Below are 22,484 nucleotides of genomic sequence, written 5' to 3'. Positions count from 1 at the left end.
TATATATATATATATATATATATATATATATATATATATATATATATTACTCTCATTAAATTTTTATAAAGATGGCAAAGTAGGCTTACAGGTTGGTGATCAATCTATCACATTGTGCTAGGTGCTGTTGATGCAAAGACAAAAAGGAAACACTCCCTAGCCTCAAAGAACGTACATTCCATAAGGATATTATTCTTATTTTCTCAGTTATTTTAAAAAATAATACTTTCTGAGTTTTTTCTCCATGACTTTTGTATCATCTACTGTTTTAGATACACCTTGAGAAATGATTCCCCATTACTTGCAAATTATATTGCTACCAGAAAAGCCCTCTTTCATTTGATCTAATTTGAATGCTTTTCTTATCTTTGTTTTCTTCAGGGCCATTTCTACTTTCTCAAATGAAACATCTGGAAATGTTATATTACAGTGCAAATGTGATGGTTCCACTATGCTTGATGGTAAAAAAAAAAGTTTGGTTATTTAAAAATATTTATAGATATTTTCCATTTTTTGTCTACTTATTCTTTCTTCTGGTTTTATCTTCAAATGATTGTGGAGAGATTTGCTTAGTTGAGTCTTTTATCAAGTTTTCATTACATTTGCTTTTCTCTCCATTGATTCCAGCTGTTTTATAAAGAATACTGCTCATGATCTTGTATTATCCCTTCTCAGTGAGGTTTTATGAATAAGTTAAGTGATATTGTTGATAGAATCTGCATTTGGAGTCAGGAAGAACTGAGTTCATGTTGACTCTGACATTTACTAGTTGTCTGACTGTGGGCGAATCACTTAGCCTCTGTCTGCCCAAGTTTCCTCTTTTGCAAAACGAGGACAATAATAATACCTATCTCACAAGGTTGTTGTGAGGGTCAAATGAGATAACATATGTAAAGCACTTTGTAACTCTTAAAGTGCTATATTAATGCCAGTAATTTTTACTATTAATAATAATTATAAACTTGCTGACTGGTGTGGGCCTTAGCTATCATATCTCACTATTTGACAAAGACATCAAGTCTTTGCTGTCTGAGGTGGTGTAGGGAAATATTTTATCATATTTCTCACAAACCTTATGTGTTGATATTGTTTGAACCTTGCTTGATGTGGCTAGAAATTGGCTTACCTTAGAGATAGCTCCCAGGGAAGCAAGGCAGAGCACTTCTGGGAATACTTGCATCCCACCCAGGTCTCTGTTGTGTGCAACTCTTTGTGACCCCATGGACCATACTCTCCATGGGATTTTCTTAGCAAAGATACTGGATTCCTTTTCCAGTGGATTGAGGCAAGCAGGAATCAGGTGATCTGTTCAGGTTCGCACAGCTAGTGAGTGTTTGAGGCCAGATCTGAAGCCAGGTTTTCCTGACTCCAGGTCCAGCGCTTTATCCACTGAGCCATCAAACAAAGACCCAGGTCTTTGATTCACCTAATGCTTGTATTTTTGGTTCCCCAGAATAGAATATTTATGCTTCCTGATAGACATTTTAATGGGCCTTGCTCAGGAACTTGCCTGTCTACACAATAACTTAATTATCACGTGTCCTGTATGCTAGTACTCTTCTCAGAAACCCTGTATAATATAAACACTGCAGAGACTGAGGAGGGGCATCTTCTGGATTTCCTTCTTTACCAAATGACCAAATAAATTTCTTTCTAAAACTATTCCAGATTTTGGGGTTTGTTCTCATTGCCAACTGTGGTTTCTAGATCCAGTGACCCATCTTTATGGGGAGTAGTCTCACCTTGGCAAGAACATCTTAAATATCCAGAAATTAATTCTTTTAAATGAGCTTGGACTAAGAAATCTGTTGTAGTTTGTGTGTGTGTGTGTATGTGTATGTGTATGTGTGTGTGTGTGTGTGTGTGTGTGTTTGTGCGTGTGTGAGTGTGTGGGGCAATTGGGGTTAAATGACTTGCTCAAGGTCATATAGCTAGTGGTTAAGTGTCAAGTATTGAACTCGGGTCCTCCTGACTCCAGGGCCAGTGCTCTATTCACTGTACCACCTAGCTGTCCTTGTTGCAGTTCTATGCTCATTCTCCTTGGCTCAGGACCTCTCTCATGTGTATGGCCCCCTTGAAAGAAAGGACAAGATTCCTTGTTACTGTCCAGCTACCACAAAATCACAGAATTTGAGAGTTAGAAGGGAAATGGTAGAGAAAAGCTAAGGTAATATATAGATCATTGGATGGACTCCCTAGCTAATCCTGACCTGCAGCACTTTATATGGCTCCAGCACAGGCAACAGGCTCCACTCACACTATACAAATCCCAAAGCCCTTTCCTCTGCTTCTGAGAGCCATCCCTTATCATGGAAAACTATGAAGGCAGCAGGAACTGTCTTACTGTGGAGAATTTAGAGGAAGCTATAGGGTGGAGGGTGGGGCTGGCTATAAACAGTAGGCATTAATTGCACATGCCAAGGCAGAACAGTGAAGGAAATAAACTATACCACTCTGCACTGAACTCATAATCCTGCTATTTAGCTCAATTGTTTCTGTCTTCAGCTGAAGCCCTGCTGGGCCAGGCTGCTGAATTCAGTGGACTCAGGGTTCCACCTCAGCCAAATGATTGGACTTGAGTTGATGGTATGTCACAGTTTGGATGTTTTGGGGAATAATGAAGTAATCCTGTTCTTTTCCAAATAATGTCAGTAGAATCTCAGGTCAGCTACAGGGTTTCATTTTCATTACTGCTGAAGCAAAAGTGTTGTATCCCAATTGACCCTGACACTGTGGGACTGATTTGACTCCTGGAGTCTTCATCCCTTGAACTGCATTTGTTTGCTGGTCAGATTTGAAAGGCACATAAATATCACAGGAATTCCTAGAGGAAAATAGGTATTAGGGCCTTGTCTGTCCTACTTCTTCTGTTGGAGCCTTTGAGTTGTTTGTGAAAGGAAAATAAAAGCCCAGTGAGCTAAAGTTCAGCTGCGATGATCAAGTCTTTGTGGCAGCATGGCTAGCAAGCTGCCTTTGAGTTGCAGAGCTGTCACTGAGTATGCTGGATGTGGGACGCCTAACCTCTCTGCATCACAAACAGCTCCCAAAGATTGCAGAGAAATTGGTAGAGGGAGTTTCTCACCCAGTTGTTCCCTATGTGCATGAAATCACAGGTCTAGTCTGTATCCCAAAGTGCAGAAGCAGTACATTTGCCTCATTTTTTGGGGTCACATAGTTGATTCCACCAAATTAAGTCTGTGGGAGTGGGATTGGGTGGGATTTATTGCCTTATTTAGATAGGGGTGGTGAATGAGTGGAAAGTTAGATTTCAGACAAATTGGAGACAGTTTGAATATATAATCATGTCCTTTGTACTGTATAATGCCACTGGAGTTTTCCAGCAAAACATGAACTTATTCTTTCAGGGCCTTTGGGATTTATGGGGAGAACAATTTATACTACTACTAATGATAATAATAATTATTATCATTATAATGAGTTAACATTTATATAGTGTTTACTATGTGCCAGATTCTGTGCTAAGCACTTTACAGTTATCTCATTTGATTCTCACAACAACCCTGGGAAGGGTGCTATTATTACCTCCGTTTTATAGATAAGGAAGGTGAGGCAAATAGAGGTTAAGTGATCTGCCCAGGGTCACACAGCCAGTAAGTGTCTGAGGCCAGACTTAAACTCAGGTCTTTCCGATTCTAGCCTAATGCTCTCTCCACTGTGCCACCTAACTGACTAATAATGGTATTTTGACTTACTAACAGGACTTTGGACAGCATCACTTGAAAAAAAATCAAACCAAATTTCTTTATAACTTGTATCAGACCTAGAATAATAATAGTTGACACAGAGTGTTTTAATTCTTTGCAAAGTACTTTATGTATATTTTCTCATTTGAGTCTTACTACAACCCTGGTGGGGGTGGAGGTGGAGTTAATATTACTATTAGCTCCATCGTACAGATGAGAAAACTCAAGAGGTTAAGGAACTCAACCAGGGTCACACAGCTAGTAAGTGTCAGAAGTAGAATTTGAATCTGTCTTCCTGATTCCAACTTTAACCCTCATTTAGGAAGTTGTGAATTCAAATCTATCTCTGTTGTATTGCCCTTTTACCCAAATCACCTGTTTAGGTAACAGCAGCTGAAATTCATGGAATATGGGCTAGGCTGCTGAAGAAGGCAAATGGAGCCATGGAAGGGAGATGAAGTCTTTCAAAGGGAAAACCCTGTAATCACTAAGAACCTACAGAGATCCACGGGCTTTGTGGACCGCCTCTGATAGCTTATCTCATGTTTTTCAGGCTTGACTAGACCCTTTACACATCCATTCAGATATTTAGCATTTTTGTGATGGTCCCAGAATTAAAAAATTACCTCTTGAGAACTGAAATAGTGCTTTACTTCCTCCCTATACTAATATATTTAGACTTTTGAGAATCAGGGTGGCAGAGTGGATGGCCAGAACATTACAGTTAGAGTCAGTAAGACCTGGGTTCAAATTCTATCATATGTATAAGGATTTGGAGACAGAATCACTTTCCCACTTACTATGTGATGTTGAGCATACAACTATAGGATGACAGTAATGACCTACACTTAATTAACACTTTGCAAAGTACTTTACATACATAACTTTACTGATCCTCAAAAACAAAACATAACCTTGTGATGAAAGTATTATTAACCCCCATTTCATAGATGAGGAAATTAAGGCTGAATGAGCTTAGGACTGAATGCCACTTTCCTATTCAATAAACTCCAGTGGTTTCCTATTAGCTCCATGATTAAATATAAAATCCTCCTTGGCCTTTAAAAGCACTTCATAGTCTGAGCTTTCCCTGTCTTTCCAGGCTTCTTACACTTTACATTCCTCCATATACTCTATGATCTAGTCTATGATCTAGAGACAGTGGCCTCCTTGCTGTTCTTCACAAATGAAACTCCATCTCCTGATGGCATTTTCACTGGCTGCCTCCATGAATAAAATAAATTCCCTATTTGACTCTGTTTCCTGACCTCTTTGGCTTCCTTCCAGACTCAGCTAAAATCCCACCTTCTGTAAGAAACCTTTCCCTGTGTTCCCTAATGCTAGCATCTTCCTTCTGAGATTCTCTTTGATTTACCCTGTACATATCTTTTTTTTTTCTTTTTTTTTAAAGCAATTGGGGTTAAGTAACTTGCTCAAGGTTACATGGCCAGTCATTTCTGGGTGTGGTGCTGAGTATCTGAGCCCAGATTTTGATCCAGGTCATCCTGACACTGGAGCCGGTGCTCTTACTTGCTGAGCCACCTGCCCCCCCCACCCCCCCCGCCCCCGCCCCGCCCCGCCCCGTACATATCTTAGATGCATATATTTGTTTGCATGTTGTCTCCCCCATTACACTGTGAGTTCATTGAGAACAGGGACTGTTTCTTGCCTTGTTTTCCCTTAGAACTTAGCACAGTGTCTGAAACACATTAAACCCTTATTGAATGCTTACTGACTTGGCTTGATTTGACTTGCCTAAGGTCACACCACTAGGAGTGTCTGGGGCAGAATTTGAACCCATGTTTTCCCAACTCCCTACACCTGGGTGTACTTTCTCCCCCAAAGTTGTAGTTTTTTTTTAATTGCTTCTATATTAAAAGCTACCTAGTCTAGAACTGAAGTTTAGGGCTAAACAGATGGAACTAGAGTTTCCTTTACCCCTTGGGTTTTTCACTCTTCTTTTTGTGTATACTAATTGGTTTAATGACAGCTTTAGTGCAGAGACTTGGATGTGGTATAAACTTAATTGCCAGTGAAGAGTAGGCACAGCTGACTGCAATTATCCTACTGGATTTTGGGTTGAAGCATAAGGTGTCAGATTATGTTAATAGTTGAATGACATAGTACCATTCTCCTATAACTTTCCTTGGCAGCTGGTGGCACGATGGATGGAGAGCTGGGGCTGGAGTCAGGAAGACCTGAGTTCAAATTTGAATTCAGACACTTACTAGCTCTGTCACCCTGGGACAGTCACTTAACCTGTTTGCCTCAGTTTCCTCAACTATAAAATGGAGATAATAATAATAGCACCCACCCACAGGGTTGTTGTAAGAATCAAATGAGAAGTATTTGTAAAAAGCACCTAGCTCAATGCTTGGCACAAAGCAGGCATTTTATAAATGCTTATTTCTTTCACCTCCTCCCTTCTTTTCTTTTTTTTTTGGGGGGGGAAGGCAAGGTAATTGAAGTTAAGTGACTTGCCCAAGGTCACACAGCTAGTGAATGTGTCAAGTGTCTGAGGCTGGATTTGAACTCAGGTCCTCCTGACTCCAGGGACAGTGGTCTATTCAGTGTGCCACATAGAGGCCTCCCCCCACCCTTCATACTATCTCTGGCACATTGTTGTAAGCCATAAAAAATTCTGAAATGAAATAAAATCACACTGTCCATAGCTTAATCTCCAGAGGAAGGAAAATAAAGTAACATGGTTTAGTAGAAAGCATGCTTGCTGAGGCCCTGGTTTGGAATCTCAGCTTTGCTGCTTATTACCCCTATGGTCTCGGCCTAGGCACCTCTCTGGGACTCAACACTTTCTCATCTGTAACATGAGAGGGTTGAACTCATTGACATTTAAGTTCTCGTCTAGCTCTGTGTCTATGACATTAAAGAGAAGTAAAATCAACATTATGTGGCTTGTATCTGATAATTTTTTTTTGGGGGGGGAATAATTTATCTATACGAACCGTTGGCAATTGTTCCCAGGGTCTTAATATGGATGTATCTTTATGGGGTATGTTCTGTTGGTAGTGTTTACATAAACCAATTTCAATGGCATTCCTGTACAGAGTACTACAATAGGATTCAGGTCTAAGCCCAGGGCACTTGATGAGAGCATGCCTTTGATCACTAACTGTATAGAGAAGATAATTATGCTCCTATAGGCACAGGGAACTTGAAGGCTGGTTACTGTATTGTCCTCTCCTCAGATCCCATGTTACTTATGTAATACAGAGGAACTTTAACACGGAAATATTTGCTTCAAGAGATACAGTCACAAATATACAAATTTACTCCCACTAGCTTTTGAGAGGCATAATCCTCCCCTTCCCCACCCCCTGTCCCACCTCAGTCCAGTGAAGGGAAGGTGATTGGTTCACAGCTTAGCTGGCTGCCTATAGAGCACAGTCCCACTCCCCCTTGGGCTGAAGTCTTAGATGCCCTACCTCTTAGGGTTCCCATGCCAGGCTGACTGGCTGTACCACACTGCCCACAATCTTGGCTCCAAGGTCACATGACTCGAACTCTAGTCCTGCGAGTATCACCTCAGGCACCTGAAACTGAGGAGAAATAACACAGAACAGAAACACTCCTGAGGTCCATTTCCAAGGAACTGGAGTAGGAGAACAGGGCAGGATATTCCTTCCTGTCTCACCAGTTTAGTTCGTGGTTTCCACCAGCAACAGAAAAGAGTTGGTGGAAAAAGTGCAGCCAAGATGATGATGGAAAAGAATATGAATGGCTCAGTCTTGGCAGTTTTAAAGAGACAGGAAGCCAGTCAAAGGAGGTTATCCCCATTCACATGGTAGGGAATTCATTGAGCTCCATGTTAGACAAACTGGGCATGCTCAAAAAGGCCCTTCTAAAGCATCTACACATTAGAGCTAGGCATAGCAGAGAAATCTGGGCTACACTTAGAACCCTAGAGCACCAATCCTGGTCAAGACAGAGATTATCTAGTCCAGGCCTTGTCATGTAATATGAAGAGTTTTCCTTTTCTCTGTTGTTCAGTTAGAAGGTCTAAAATCATTCAGAGTAGAAAAAGACCTAATAGAGAGCATCTAATCCAACCATCTGGAGTAGGAATCTCCTCTGAAACATCCCCAACAAATGGTATTCCTTATTTTGTTTGAATACCTCCAATGACAAGGAGCTCACTACATAATGAGTCAGTCAGCTCGTTCTATGTTTAGAGAGTCCTCAGCTTTAGAAAGTTTCTTCTGCTTTTCTGAAGCTGTTACTTACAGTCCTAGTTTCCTATATTGGGTAAAGTAGCTTAAGGCACAGGTCAGATGCCACCTCCTACACAAGGACTTTTTTGATTGTCTAGCTGTTAGCACTCTCTTCATCTTCAAGTTACCTTGTGTTGCTTTGTGTTTGTTTATCTGTACACATATTATATCTTTCCCTCTCTCTGCCTCTCCTTCCCCCTTGGCTATGTCGACTTTTTGAGGGCAAGGACTAGAGTATTTTAGGCTTTGTCTTTGTATCCTCAGTAATTTGCACATATTAATAGTTTAATAAATGTTTATTGAATTGCTGAAAGTAGAAAAAGTCAAAGTCATTCTTTATAAGCAGTTTGGTATGGTGCATAGAATCTTTGACTTGGAGTCAGAGAAACCAAGGCTTAAATCCTGCCTCTGACACTAGCTATGTGATCATGGGCAAGTCTTTCACCCGCCCTTTCCCTCAGCCCCAGTTCAGTTTCCTTTTCTGTAAAATGGGAAAATTAATATCTATAGTACCTGTCTAATAAATTTGACATGAGGCTCAAATAAAATGTATATAAAATGCTTCATAAACCTCAAAGTTTACTTATTAACATTCCAAATGACAACCCTTCAAATAGTTGAAGAAGAGGATCCTGTTTTCTCTGTCTTCTCTTTTTTCAGCTAAACATCAATCCCTCTGACTGATCCTCACATGGTTTTAGGTCGCCTCACTATCCTTCTTATCCTTCTCCAGATCTGCAATTTCCTTCTTAGTGTGAGAACCAGAACTGAGCACAGAACTTCAGATGTGGTCTGACCAGGACAGAATATATAGCTCCTTACTGTTGAATGAATTCCAAAAGATTAGAAGGTTTTAGCAGCAGTTAGTATGATTTAATTCAAAAAGCACCAATCACATACCAGGCACAAAGATAATAACAAAACATCTCTAACCTCAAGAAACTTATACTCTATTAGGATATTGTTAAACCACCTAAACTAGGATTTTGAGAGTGTTTTTCCTTTTAGTGTGGGTCTACCCCTGTGATGCAATGGGTGTGGGGAACTCTTCTTTACCAATATAAATCGGCAGATTTGTAACAGTCTAAGGACAAAGGGTCTTAACCTTTCTTGTGTCATGGACCCCTTGGGAAGTCTGGTGAAGTCTATGGATCTCATTTCAGAATCACATTTTTAAATGCATAAAATACATAGGATTGCAAAGAAAATCAATATATTGAGATAGTTATCAGAATATTTTTTTAAAATGTTCATAATCTTAGGTTAAGAACTCCTACTTTAGAGAATTGCTTGGGAGCATATAGAAGTTGGGCAATTTATCCATGGTGACCCAGTTAGTATGGGTCAAGAGCAGGACTTCACTCCAAATCTTCCTGACTCCAGCATTTAACATATAGTAGGTATGGGGATGGCTAGGTGGCACAGTGAATGGAGTCAGGAGGACCTGAGTTCAAATCTGGCCTCAGACACTTGATTCACTAGCTGTGTGACCTTGGGCAAGTCACTTAACCCCAACTGCCTCACCTCCCTCCTCCAAAAAAAAATCATCCTCATAGATCTATAGCTAGAAGGAAGCTCAGAGATCATCTGGTCCACCCTTCTCATTTTGCAGGTAAGGAAACTAAGGCCCAGAGAGGTCAAGTGATTCATCTAAGTCACAGAGGTCATCAAGTGATTCATCTAAGTCACACATCAAATAAGCAAGGATCTGAACCTATTTCCTGAGACTACAGAATCAGTGTTCTATCTACTTTCTCAGGCTGTCTCCTTCCCAACTGACATGTTTTCATGAGCAGTTTTAAATATATGTCATGTGCTCATAAATCTCTGATGCTATGCGTAGATGATTTCTAAAGCCCCTTTCCAGCACTACTATACATTCCAGGTAGGGCATCTATATCCCCTGAAGTAGACATATTATTAAAATTCACATTGCATATTTCCATTGAGTTGAAACCGATTTTCATGTTTTACATAATTATAACTTCAAATAGTACAAATTAAAATGCATGTAACCACTTCCAGAGGATTCATTATTTGTAGTAATTAGGACCTTTCTGGATTAAACAGTAAATATAGAATGTCAAAGCAGGAAGGGCCTTATAGGTCATTTACTCATAGAATCATAGATTTAATGCTGGAAGGCACCACCGAGGTCATCTTCAAGTTTATTTCACAAAAGAGGAAATAGGTTCAGAGACATTAAGGGATAGCATGAGTGGGAGAAGTGATTCAAGGTCAAATGCTCTGACTCAAAGTCTAGTGTTCTTTCCATCCTAGTTCACTTCCTTATATCACAGATAAGAAAGCTGAAGGTCACAGAGTCTAAATGACAAACTCAGGGTCACACAGCTAGTTAGTGGCTGGAACTAGAATCCAAGTTTCCTGCCTCCTAGATGAAAGTTTTTGTAAAAAATAGATAAATGATTCAATGACTCTATTGTAGAGGTAATTTGGCTTAGTGGGTAGCTCCTAAGTCAGACATTCACTAGCTTTTTAACACTGGGTAAGTCATAAACCTCTCCCAGTCTCAGTTTCCTCATCTGTAAAATAATAGCATTTACCTCACAGAATTGTGGTAAAGATCAAATGAGCTAATATATGTAAAACACCTTGCAGACCTTAAAGTGCTATACAAAGTTACTACTGCTAGTACAACAACAAAAACCACAACTACTTTTATTATTAGTACTACTACTATTGTTTGTTTTAGTAATAGTAATGTGTAGATAACCTAACACCAACTGGCCATTCAATTTTTGTGTTCAACTTTGGTATACAGAATGTTATGGGATTTTAATGAGAAAAAATTCAGTAAAGGGCCTAGTTATAAAGAGAAACAGCTGAGGTATCTTGCCTGAAAATTCAGTTTGAGAGAGAAAGACAGCTGACTTGGTTTAAAGGAAGCCATCATAGAGCAGCCCCTAGGAATAGGCCAAACAAAAGGGGGTTGTCTTCAGACTAAAGTGTTTCTATGTCATAGAAAAGAACTTTTCTTTTTAGGAATAGCCCTTAAAGAAAAAGACTTAAAGGGTAACAACAGAATTGTGCTTCTTTACCCTCCTCCCTTATTCATACAGGCCTTTTTCTCAATAATTAAGAGGGTGAGTGAGATCTGGGAGCTAGGTGGCAAAGTAGATAGAATGTAAGACCTGGACTAAGAAAGACCTGAGTTCCAATTTGACCTCTGACACTTACTAGTTGTGTAACCCTGGGCAAATCACTTAACTCTGGCTGCCTCAGTTTCCTCTGGCTGCTTTAGTTTCCTTGTCTATAATATGAGCTGGAGAAGAAAATGGCAAGCCACTCCAGTATTTTTGCCAAGAAAACCTCAAATAGGGCCATGAAGAGTTGGACAAGACTGAAATGACTGAACAACAACAAAACTGAATATTTACTTTTAAATGATAGTCATTGCATTTCCTAAGAAGAAAGGTCAAGGTTTGTATTTCATAGTCTGCACATGTGATTAATTAGTCAGTAGGTTGAGGTGGGCTGTGGAAAATACTTCTTTGGAAATCATTGTTTTTCTTCTACAGTTAATTCAGTTTGTAAAAGGATCTCATTTACAAATAAAATAAATTTAGGGTCCTTTTTGTGCTGAAATATATCCATATATCTTGGCATATCTAGTTTCTATTTTGTGGTCCACTTCTCTGCTTACTGACTATTTTTCAAGGTGAATGTTGACTTAATTCTCTTAGTAGTCTGCTGCATTGTATCTGTCTGTCCATCGAATTAATCTATTCTTATTTAAATTATCTGAAATATGACTGTTATCTTACTTGTATAGCTGAAAAGTTGCTCAATGACTATTGTCTAGATAGTGTCACACTTCTATAAACTCTTCTTACATTAGTTCTTATATACTTTTGTATTGTCTAGGTAGGTAATGGACAAAATGCTTGTCTTGGAGTCAGGAAAACCTGGGTTCACCGAACACTATCGTCATTTACTAGCTGCATAGCTCTACTTTCCTCATCAGTAAAATGGGAATGATAGTATCAGTATTACCCACTTCGAAAGATCGTTGTAAGCCTCAAATGAAATAAGTTGTGAAAAACACGTAACAGTATATATAATCATATACATGAGCAATTATTATGACTATATATTAGCAAATTATTTTGCAGGTAAAAAATTCTTAGTATTTTCTAGATGAATTACTTTTTTAAAAGAAGAATTTATTACAAAAGTGTTCTTTCCAGCCATGTGGAATTTGCCTTGCTAGCTGAGCTTTGCAGTTTAGCATGGTGTGTTCACAGTTGATTACTGAGTAAATTAGCTCCACCCAACAGCTGTAATCTGATACAAGTTGTAAGGAAACCAGGAAGTTGGTTAGGTGCCCTGTTAGTCTTCTGAAGGTAAGCTGTGTCTTTGAGTAGTCTCTCTGTCTAGAATCTTGCCCGGCAAAGCATTTGTAGTGTTATACAAAAATCTAATTAGTATGAAGTCCACAAGGAAGAGTATAGAAAGTGAATGTTTATCTGGAGAGTAGAAGGTAGGCAGGAGATAGGGAACAAATGCTTTTTTTTTTTTAATGATTTTCTTATGCTTGTAATTGTGGTAATGCGTGCTCCAAAGGGCAGGGAATTAATGAGCTGTCTCATGACATTGAGTAATGTGCTTTAATGAGGAGAAAAGTGTAGCAATAAGGAGAAGAGTGTTTTCTCAACCTAATAATGAAAAAGCTCTAATTTTGTTTGTGCAAAAATTTCTGGGTTTAATTATTATAATTTTGAAACTACTGGGTATACAGCTTTAATTACAAAATTGGATGGTACTACTGCATGGGAATTGATTCAGGCTTTAATTGGCTTTTTAAATACCGAGAGATTTTTAGCCAGAAGTTTTAGTCCCAAATCTTGTAATCTGTTTTTTTTTTAAACAAAAATTCAGGGATCTGTGCTTGGTTCTGTGCAGTTTTATCAGTGACTTGGAAAATGGCAAAATGTAATGCTCATCAAATTAATTTTTTTCTTAAGTTACAGAAAAGTTGTAGCTTCTCAAAAATTATTCCCTTCTTCCTTTTCTTATTTTGTAAAATGTCTCAGGTTTCTAGTATGTTGAGAATGAATTTCCAGTTTGCAAACCTGTAGCTTGTCTTTGAAAGAATTCAACTTTATTACTTGAGGATCTTTCTCCAGGCTGGTTTTGTCCTTGGATAGTGCCAGAGATGTATGGCTTAGAGTGGATTGGTTTCAGATCTGGAGTTTGTTTTCAAAATAAACAAAAAGCCGAACTTTAAATTTTGATTGGTTTTGCATGAAGCAGGGAAAAGCACACTAATTTGACTTAGTAGAGGAAAGATGGGTTATGTGGTTTATGCCCCTTTAATGGGATGTACCTTTTCTACCTGACATTTATTATCAGTTTAAATTAAAAAAAAAACAACGGGCAAACAACAACAAACCCTCTTTATCATGTACCAACTATGACGCACTGGGGAAATAAGAACAAAACCAGTCTTGGGTTTATATTGCCTTACAAGGAATTTTCCTTATAATGCTGAGTCAGGTGGTAGGTTTTATGCCTTTTTATTAGTAACATATTAGCTGGCATTTATATAGTGCTTTAAGGTTTGCAAAGCAGTTTGCTACACATCTGTTTTATCCTCACAACAACCCTGTCTTGTTACTCAACAAGTAACATTATCCCTGTTTACTACATGAGGAAACCCAGACTCAGAGAGAGGTTGAGTGACTTGCTCATTGTCACACAGCTATTATGTATCAGAGCTAGTATATGAACTTGGGTTTCTTGGAGTACTTTGTAAAAGTGTTATATGAATATGAGTCGTCCTTAATGCTTTTTTGAGTTCAATGCTTTTCCTACTATACCAAGCACTTGCTTTTTCTGCCAAATGCTAGATTTTAGCTTAAGATTCTTTTCATCTCAAAGTTATTAAACTGCCTATACCCTTTGACCTAGCGGTACCACTACTAGGTATATTTCTAAAGATGATTAGGGATAAAGGAAAATAACCTTTATGTTCTTAAATATTTTATAGTAGCTCTCCTTGTGGTAGCAAAGAACTATAAATTGGGGAATGGCTAAACAAGTTGTGGTATATGATTGTAAAATGGACTACTACTGTGCTATAAGAGATGATGAACTCATTGATTTTAGAAAAACATGGATAGATTTGCATGCTATAATGAAGAGCAGAATGACCAGAACCAAGAAAACATTGTATACAGTAACAGCAATATTGTTTTAAGAACAACATTGAGTGACTAAGTCATTTGGACAATTATAAACACCCAAATTAGCTACAAAGGACATATGAAGATACTAACTGCATCTAGAGAAAGAACTGATAAGTAAAAGTATCTATAGAATGATTTTACATATATGCATATTTTTGTTTAATGGTAGCCATCTCTAGGGTGGGGAGGAAGGGAGGGAAGAAAAAAAGAGAAATTTATAAGACTATTATATGTTGTACATAATAGATTTGCAATTTGATGTCCAATCACCTTTTTTTTTTTTTGCTGTTTGGAGGGGCAATTGGGGTTAAGTGACTTGCCCAAGGTCACACGGCTAGTAATTGTTAAGTGTCTGAGGCCAGATTTGAACTCAGGTCCTCTTGACTCCAGGGCCAGTGCTCTATTCACTGAGCTACCTAGCTGCCTCAGCAATCATCTTTTTAAAAATTGTACTATGTTATGGAAATGCCTGTTTTATTTCATTAATTAAAAATAAAATAAAAAGGTTCTTTCCAGCTCAAAGATTTTTGCATTAAGATTAAGGTGTATTGACAATTAGCAACCTAATGAACTCATAATTTTGTAAACTGTAAAGATTACCCATATATTTATGATCATATCTCTTATATGGGTAGCAGATTTAATGAAATTCTATTTTAAAAATTAATGTTTATGCTATGCAGTCTTTGTGGTTACAGTCAGATCAGTATTCTCATTGCTTCACAAATAAGCCATATTCCTTTTTCTCCTCTATACCTTCAAATTTCTCCCATCCTCTTTTCAGCCTATCCCAACTCACTGTTTAAGGCCCAGTTCAAGTTCTAGCTGCTACACAAAACCTACTCTGCTTGAACCCTTATTGATCTCTCTTCTCTGAATATCTGTAGCACTTGGTATTTATTTTTACAATGTAGTGCTTAATTATATACTGTCTTGTATCATTTACTATTGTTTCATATTGCATCACCAAATGGTCTATCTACTTCTTGTGCTCCTTGATGGCTTATAGTTTTGCCCAGCATCTAACACTGTGTTAAAAGTGTAGCAGGAGGTCATAACAACTCAAGACTTGCTAGCTGATTGATTGACAGAAGATAAACTTGGTCAGATACCCTTTTGTTTTAAGATGATGGACTAACCAATAGAGTGAACCTCAAAGCAATCATTTCCTTTAAAAACACTGAAACTACAAATTGCTGAATGGGAAAGTTGAGCAGAAAACATTTTATTAGGAACTTTGACTTTCTCTCTTTCTCTCTCTCCTTTCTTATGAATGTTTCATCTATTATAGAATTCAAAGCCTTTTAACCTTTGAAGGATTTATAATTTAGTTAGGTATTATTTCAGAAAGGTACTACGTTTAAGAAAACCTCAGATAGTCTCAATTAGTTACAAATTCTTAATCGATCATTCTTATGTAATTGGTAATATGGCCCTTTTCCCAATTATTTCTCAAGGCATTTGGCTAACTTAGGAAAATTGCTTGGGTGTGGAGCCAAGATGGCAGAGTAGAAGCACCAACTTGACGTGGGCTCCCCTCCAATCACTTCCAATACATGTAAAACAAATTACAAAAAAAAACCAAACTTTAAACAAAAACAAACTTTAGAGCTACGAAACCCACAAAGAGACAGAGAAACAAAGCTCCCGCTGAAAGAAGCCCGGCAGTGCAACAGGAAGCATCTATCACACCAGGCTGGGAGCTGAGCACAGCCCCATGTGAGCCTCGTGGTTCCTGGCCCCAGGGCAGCCCCAACCAGTGGTGGGCCCGGAGCAGACTTCAGGAGAATCACCAGCAACTGTGGCAGTTTCCAGAATTATTAATCCATAAATGCCAAAAAGAAAGTGAAAGATCAGTGTGGAACTTTGTGGGAACAGGAAGACTGAGAGTGTGGTCTGGCACCTGGCCCCAGGGTGAGAAGTGGTGGCTATGTAGCTGCCATTGCCTGGAGGTCTCAGGAGCTCCTGGCTTGTAGACTGTAGGGGGACAAAGCAACCATTCACAGGGTAGTCACTCTTGCTTTAACCTGCTTGGATCTGGATCATGGTCTTGGGTGGTGGTCCTGGGGTGTGTGACCAATGAGTCAGAGCTTGTGGTGTCTGGAGAGAGGGCACCCAACTAATAGCTCCAGCAGCAATTTGGGACAAAACTCTCTGCATTCTGGAAGCAGAGTTCTACTGGGAAAAATTCTCAGAAGTCAAGTAATTGGCAAGATGAGCAAGCCCAAAAAACATAATCAAACCATAGATTCCTTTTTTGGTGACAAAAAGGATCAAGGCATGGAGCGGGAGGAAGACAGCAAAGCCAGAACTCTTGCATCAAAAGCATACAAGAAAAATATGAATTAGTTACAGGCCATGGAGGAGCTCAAGAAGGAGTTTGAAAATCAAGTAAGAAAAGTTGAGGAAAACTTGGGAAGAGAAATGAGAATGATGCAAGAAAATCATGAAAAGTGAGTCAACAGTACACTAAAAGAGACCCAAAAATACACTGAAGAAAATAACACCTTAATAAATAGACTAACTCATATGGCAAAAGAGGCTCCAAAAGCCAGTGAGAAGAATGCCTTAAAAAGCAGACTTGGTCAGATGGAAAAAGAATTTCAAAAACTCACTGAAAAGAATAATTCCTTCAAAGTTAGATTGGAGCAATTGGAAGCTAATGACTTTATGAGAAATCAAGATACTACGAAACATATCCAAACAAATGAAAAAAATGGAAGGCAATGTGAAATATTTCATTGGAAAAGCCACTGACCTGGAAAATAGAACCAGGAGAGATAATTTAAAAATTATTGGACTTCCTGAAAGTCATGATCAAAAAAAAAGAGCCTAGATAACATCTTCCAATAAATTATAAAGCAAAATTGCCCTGATATTCTAGAACCAGAGGGCAAAATAGAAATTGAAAGAATTCACCAATCACCTCTTGAAAAAGATCCCAAAAAGAAAACTCCTAGCAATATTATAGCCAAATTTCAGAGTTCCCAGGTCAAGGAGAAAATACTGCAAGCAGTCAGGAAGAAACAATTTGAGTATTGTGGAAACACAATCAGGATAACATAAGACCTAGCAGCTTCTACATTAAGGGATTGAAGGGCTTGGAATATGATATTCTGGAGGTCAAAGGAGCTAGGATTAAAACCAAGAATCACCTACCCAGCAAAACTGAGTATAGTACTACAGGGGAAAATATGGTCATTCAATGAAATAGAGGATTTTCAAGCATTCTTGAAAAAACCAGAGCTGAACAGAAAATTTTACTTTCAATTACAAGACACATGAGAAGATAAACAGGAAAAACAAATCATAGGGAACTTATTAAAGTTGAACTATTTACATTCCTACATGGAGAAACAATAATTGTAACTCATAAGACTTTTCTTACTTGAGGACAGTTGAAGGAAATATATGTGTATATATATATGTATACGTATCTATATATGCACATATAGGAGGGTGTATGTGTATATAAATATATATGTGAGTGTGGGCATATGTATGTTCATGTATACATAGAGGACAAAGGATGAGTTTAATATGAAGGGATGATATTAAAAAAATAAAATTGAGGTAAGAGAGGAATTTTTTGGGAAAAGGAGAAAGGAGGAGATAGATTAGGGTAAATTATCTCATATAAAAGAGGCAAGAGAAAACTGTTACAATGGAGGGGAAGAAAAGGAAGGTGAAAGGGACAACCTGATTCTCATTGAATTTGACTTAAGGAGGGAATAACATACACACTCAATTGGGTATCTTACCGTACAGGAAAATAGGGGCTAGGGGATAGGAGGGGGGACGATAGAAGGGAGGGCAGATTGGGGGAGAGGATAATTAGAAGCAAATATTTTTGAAAAGGGATAGGGTCAAAGGAGAAAATGGAACAAGTTGGGGGCAGGATAGGATGGAGGGAAATATAGTTGGTCTTTCACAATATGACAACTATGGAAATGATTTGGGTAACTGCACATGTAGAACCTATATTCAATTGTTTGTCTTCCCAGTGGGGGTGGGTGAGAAGGGAGGAAGGGAAAAAATCTGGAACTCAAAGTTTTAAAAACAAATGTTTAAAAAAAATTTGTTTTTTACGTGCAACTGGGAGATAAGATGTTTCTGGGGTATAGAGGCACTGGGGTATAGATTTCTGTCATGCCCCGCTAGAAAGTTAGGAGGTGATGGGGGAGGATATAGGGGAAAACAGATTAGGGGAAGGAGTATTCAGTGGGCTTCTATTTTGGGGTGGGGGTAGGGGAAAGATGGGAAGAAAAATTGTAACTCAAAATCTTGTGGAAATGAATGTTGAGAACTAAAAATAAATTAAAATTAAATTAAAATAGCGTTAAAAAAGAAAAAAAGAAAATTGCTTGTTGAAAATCACAGAACATTGGGGAGCTGAAGTTAGAAAACCGATCTACAGACTTCTTGTAGTGGAAAGAACATTGCTAATTGACCAATAAAGTGCTGGACTTGGAGTTAAGACCTAAGTGTGAATCTTGCCTCAGATATTTGCTAGCTGTGTGATGCTGAGTGAATCATTTACTTCTCTGGGACTCATTTTCCATATCTGTAAACTAGGAATAATAAAAGTACCTGCCTCAAGTGCTAATAACAACTCAGATTTGTTATTAGAATCAAATGAAGTGGGGGCGGCTAGGTGATTCAGTGAATAGAGCACCAGCCCTGGAGTCAGGAGGACTTCAATTCAAATCCGGCCTCAGACACTTGATGCACTTACTAGCTGTGTGACTTTGGGCAAGTCACTTAACCTCAGTTGCCCTCCAAAAAGCAAAAAAAAAAAAAAAGAATCAAATGAGATAATTTAAGTAAAGCTTTTTGTAAACCTTTAAGTGCTACATAAATGTTAGCCATCATCATCATCATCATCATCATTATCATCATTATTATTATTATTAATTTGAAGCCAAAAGACCTGGGTCCAAATCCTGACTCACATTAATTAGTATCACCTTTGGTCAAATCATTTAAACTCTTTGATCCTCAGTAGAGAATAATGCTCATATTTTCCACATCAAAGGGATATTTTGAGGAAAGCACTTTATAAAGTTTAACTTAATGTATTAATGACTATTTTTAGATTCTTTGTTCTGTATTGTTTGGTCATTATAGCTTTTCTTTTATCTTCCAGCAACTTCCACTAAAACTCTAAAACTGTTAATACAAACTCTTTTTTGTATTCTCTGTGTTATCTATGTGTCACTAGTTCATTCCCTGTAACTGTGTCAGTGGGTCTCCAGTGGAGTATTTCAGGAATCCATGCTTGACCCTACACTGTAGGTTTTTTTTTTTGGAGGGAACACTGTAGGTTAAAGGTATAAACAGCACAAAGCTAGATGACAGGATCCAAACGTATCTTGAAAGTTTAGAACACTGGGCTGAATCTAAAAAAATGAAATTCATTAGCAATAATCATAAAGGCTTACACTTGGGCCCCCAAAAATCAGCTTTACAAGTATAAGATGTTGTTGTTAAGTCATGTCTGACTCTGTGACCCTGTGGACCATAATGTCCATGGGGTTTTCTTGGCAAAGATACTGGAGTGGCTTGCCATTTTCTTCTCCAGTGGATTAGGGCAAAATAGAATTTAGGTGGTTTGCCCAGGGTCACACAGCTAATAAGTATCTGAGACTGGATTTGAACTCAGGTCTTCCTGACTCTAGGCTCATTACTCTATCTGCTGAGTCACCTAGCTTAAGATGGACGAGTAATTGGGGAACTATTGTTACACAGTAGTAGTTCTGAAAAAGATCTGGGAATTTTAATGGATTGTGAGGTCAGTATGAGTCAACTGTATGATTTGGCAGCTCTCCTAAAAAGGTTAATGCAGTGTTAGGCTGCAGAGAGACATAGCTTCCGGGAATATAGAAGTGATAATCCCACTATACTCCACCATTATCAAATCTCATTGAGAATACTATCATCACTTTAGGGCACCATCGTTCGAGAAGATGGAGAATGTCCAGAGGAGGGCAACCACCTGGACTTCATATCATATGAGGACTAGTTGAAGGAACTAGGCTTATTTAGCCTGGAGAAGACTCAGGTGTGACATGATAGTTATCTTCAAATATTTGAAGGTCTGTTATAGAAAAATATTTTATGTTGTTCGGAAAAACATTGCTTTTTAATATTATTTGAACCTAGCTTGATGTGGCTAGATATTGGCTGATTTCAGAAATGCTCCCAGGGAAGTTGGATAGCTGTAGGGAATACGTGGATCCCATCCAGGTCTTGGATACATCTGATGCTTATGTTTTGGGTCCCCCAAATTTGAATGTTTATGCTTACTGATTTACATCTTAATGCATCTTGTGTGGTAACTACCCTTTCTTCAAAATAGCTGCTAGTGCTCATCTCTGAAACCCTATATAATATAACTTGCAGAGACTGAGGAGAAAAATCTTCTTCTGGATTTCCTCCTCTATCAAATGACCAAATAAATTTCTTTCTTTCCTTTTTTTTTTTTTTTAAAGCACTCGGGGTTAAGTAACTTGCTCAAGGTTACATGGCCAGTTATTTCTGGGTGTGGTATTGAGTATGTGAGCCTGGATTTGATCCAGCTCATCTGGACACTGGAGCCTCTTACTCACTGAGCAACCTGGCCGCCCCTAAGCAATTGGGGTTAAGTAACTTGCTCAAGGTTACACGGCTAAGGTGTGTCTGGGTGGGTGCTAAGTGTCTGAGCCTGGGATTCGATCTCCAGGTCATCCCAACACTGGAGCCGGTGCTCTTACTTGCTGTGCTACCTGGCCGCCCCTAAATAAATTTATTTCTAAAACTATTTTAGACTTTGGGGTTTGTTCTCATGACTAATACTGTTGTGTAGAAAAGTGATTAAACTTGTCCTGTTTGACCCCAGAAAGCAGAACCAGGAGTGGGGTATAAGTTACAAAAAGGCAAATTTAGACTTGGTCAGGAAAAACTTCTAAAAATCAGAGGCTGTCCAAAATTAGAGTGGATTGCCTAGATAGGTGGTGGATTTCTCCATCCTGGAAGGTCTTCAAGCAGAAGCTGGATGATAACTTGTTGGGTATGTAGTAATGGGGATTCCATTTGTGTATAGGTCAGACTAGATCATCACTGAAATCTTATCTAATTTTCAATTTCTGGGATTCTGTGATTTTAATTTTTAGCATTTCATCTGAAAATTTTGTCACTTTATTACTGAACATGTTAATAAAAATAAGAAAAAAAAACTTTCTCCAGTAGTTACTGCTATCAAAATGGAGTTTAAAACAAGCAAAATTATTTGCTTGTTAATATAATTAGCCTTTTCTGTCCTTTTTCAAATCAGTCTATTGACCCCACCCCCAATTCCTTTGTAGAAAACCAATTTGAATTAAACATTTTCATTTTTTTAAAATATTGAGAATCTAGTTTTAAAGAGGCACTGGGAATACTTGATCTGCTTTTCACTTGTTTAAGACACTGATTTTTACTTTGGTTTAATGTCAAAACAAATCTTTTCTTTAGATTATATAGGCTTTATACAAACATTACTTCCATATGTATCAGCTCTGATTAGGACTATTTGGGGGCTTCATAAGTGTAATCAAGTGAGAGATTTTCTTGTAACCAGGCAAGAATTTGAATAAAGGAAGGAGGAAAAGAAATAAAGGTGCATATATATATGATATATACATACATATACATATACACATATATATGTATATATGAAAAATTTCCTGAGGTACAATTAACTGAGCTGTGATTTGTGAAAGATAGGAAGAAAAAGGGTAGCAGCATGAAATGTGTGATTCTCCAAAAGAGAAAAAAAGGAGGTGGCAGAGAAGAGATACTGGGTTAGGCAACTATTTTTGCCAACCACCATTGCCCTGCTCAGGACATTCTCCATCATCTTGAACCACAGTGCCCCAAAGCGATGACAAAATTCTATTTGAGATTTGATGAAGGCAGAGTACAGTTGGACTATCCCTATATATATACCCTAAATATCTATATACATGTACATATGTTAGCTATTATTGTTATTATTGAAACCTTTGCTTTGTGAAGAAATAGACAAAATATATATTTAAATATATATATATATATATATATATATATATATATATAGCATTCTTAAACTTCAAGAATAGCATCTTAATATATTTGGATACATTTTGAAATAGTGATCATTACATTAACATAAAAGAGAGGCAATGTGGTACAGTGGAGAGAGAATTGGCCTCAAAGCTAAGAAGACCTAGACTTCCCCCCTTCCCCCTCTTCCTCTCTCTCTCGCCTTCTCTTTTCCCTCCCTCTCTCCCTCCCCCCTCTATCTATCTATCTATCTATCTATCTATCTATCTATCTATCTATCT

General features: G+C 38.1%; 1 protein-coding gene across 10 annotated transcripts in view; it reads left to right on the top strand.

The window, feature by feature from the left end:
* The window catches only part of LOC138176430 (ferric-chelate reductase 1-like), a 146,405-nt gene that overhangs the window by 43,025 nt on the left and 80,896 nt on the right, over positions 1–22,484 (top strand). For 4 of the 10 annotated variants that reach the window (XM_069107225.1, XM_069107226.1, XM_069107215.1 and 1 more), the window contains exons 1-2: positions 12,244–12,297; positions 20,090–20,237. The exons of 3 other annotated variants lie outside the window; for them this stretch is intronic. In XM_069107225.1, coding sequence (XP_068963326.1) covers positions 20,211–20,237 — 27 coding nt within the window. In that variant the 5' untranslated portion in view covers positions 12,244–12,297; positions 20,090–20,210. Of the gene's footprint in view, positions 1–12,240; positions 12,298–20,089; positions 20,238–22,484 lie in introns of those variants that run through there. 3 more of the 10 variants (XM_069107222.1, XM_069107216.1, XM_069107220.1) reach the window with 3 other exon arrangements.

The sequence above is a fragment of the Petaurus breviceps genome, unplaced genomic scaffold (assembly GCF_028583685.1).
Source record: "Petaurus breviceps papuanus isolate PSGF00001 unplaced genomic scaffold, PetGlider_PUasm1.0 89201, whole genome shotgun sequence".
NCBI classification, from domain to species: domain Eukaryota; kingdom Metazoa; phylum Chordata; class Mammalia; order Diprotodontia; family Petauridae; genus Petaurus; species Petaurus breviceps.
The sequence above is the reverse complement of the archived record's forward strand: the minus strand, read 5'-3'. Positions and strand labels throughout refer to the sequence as shown.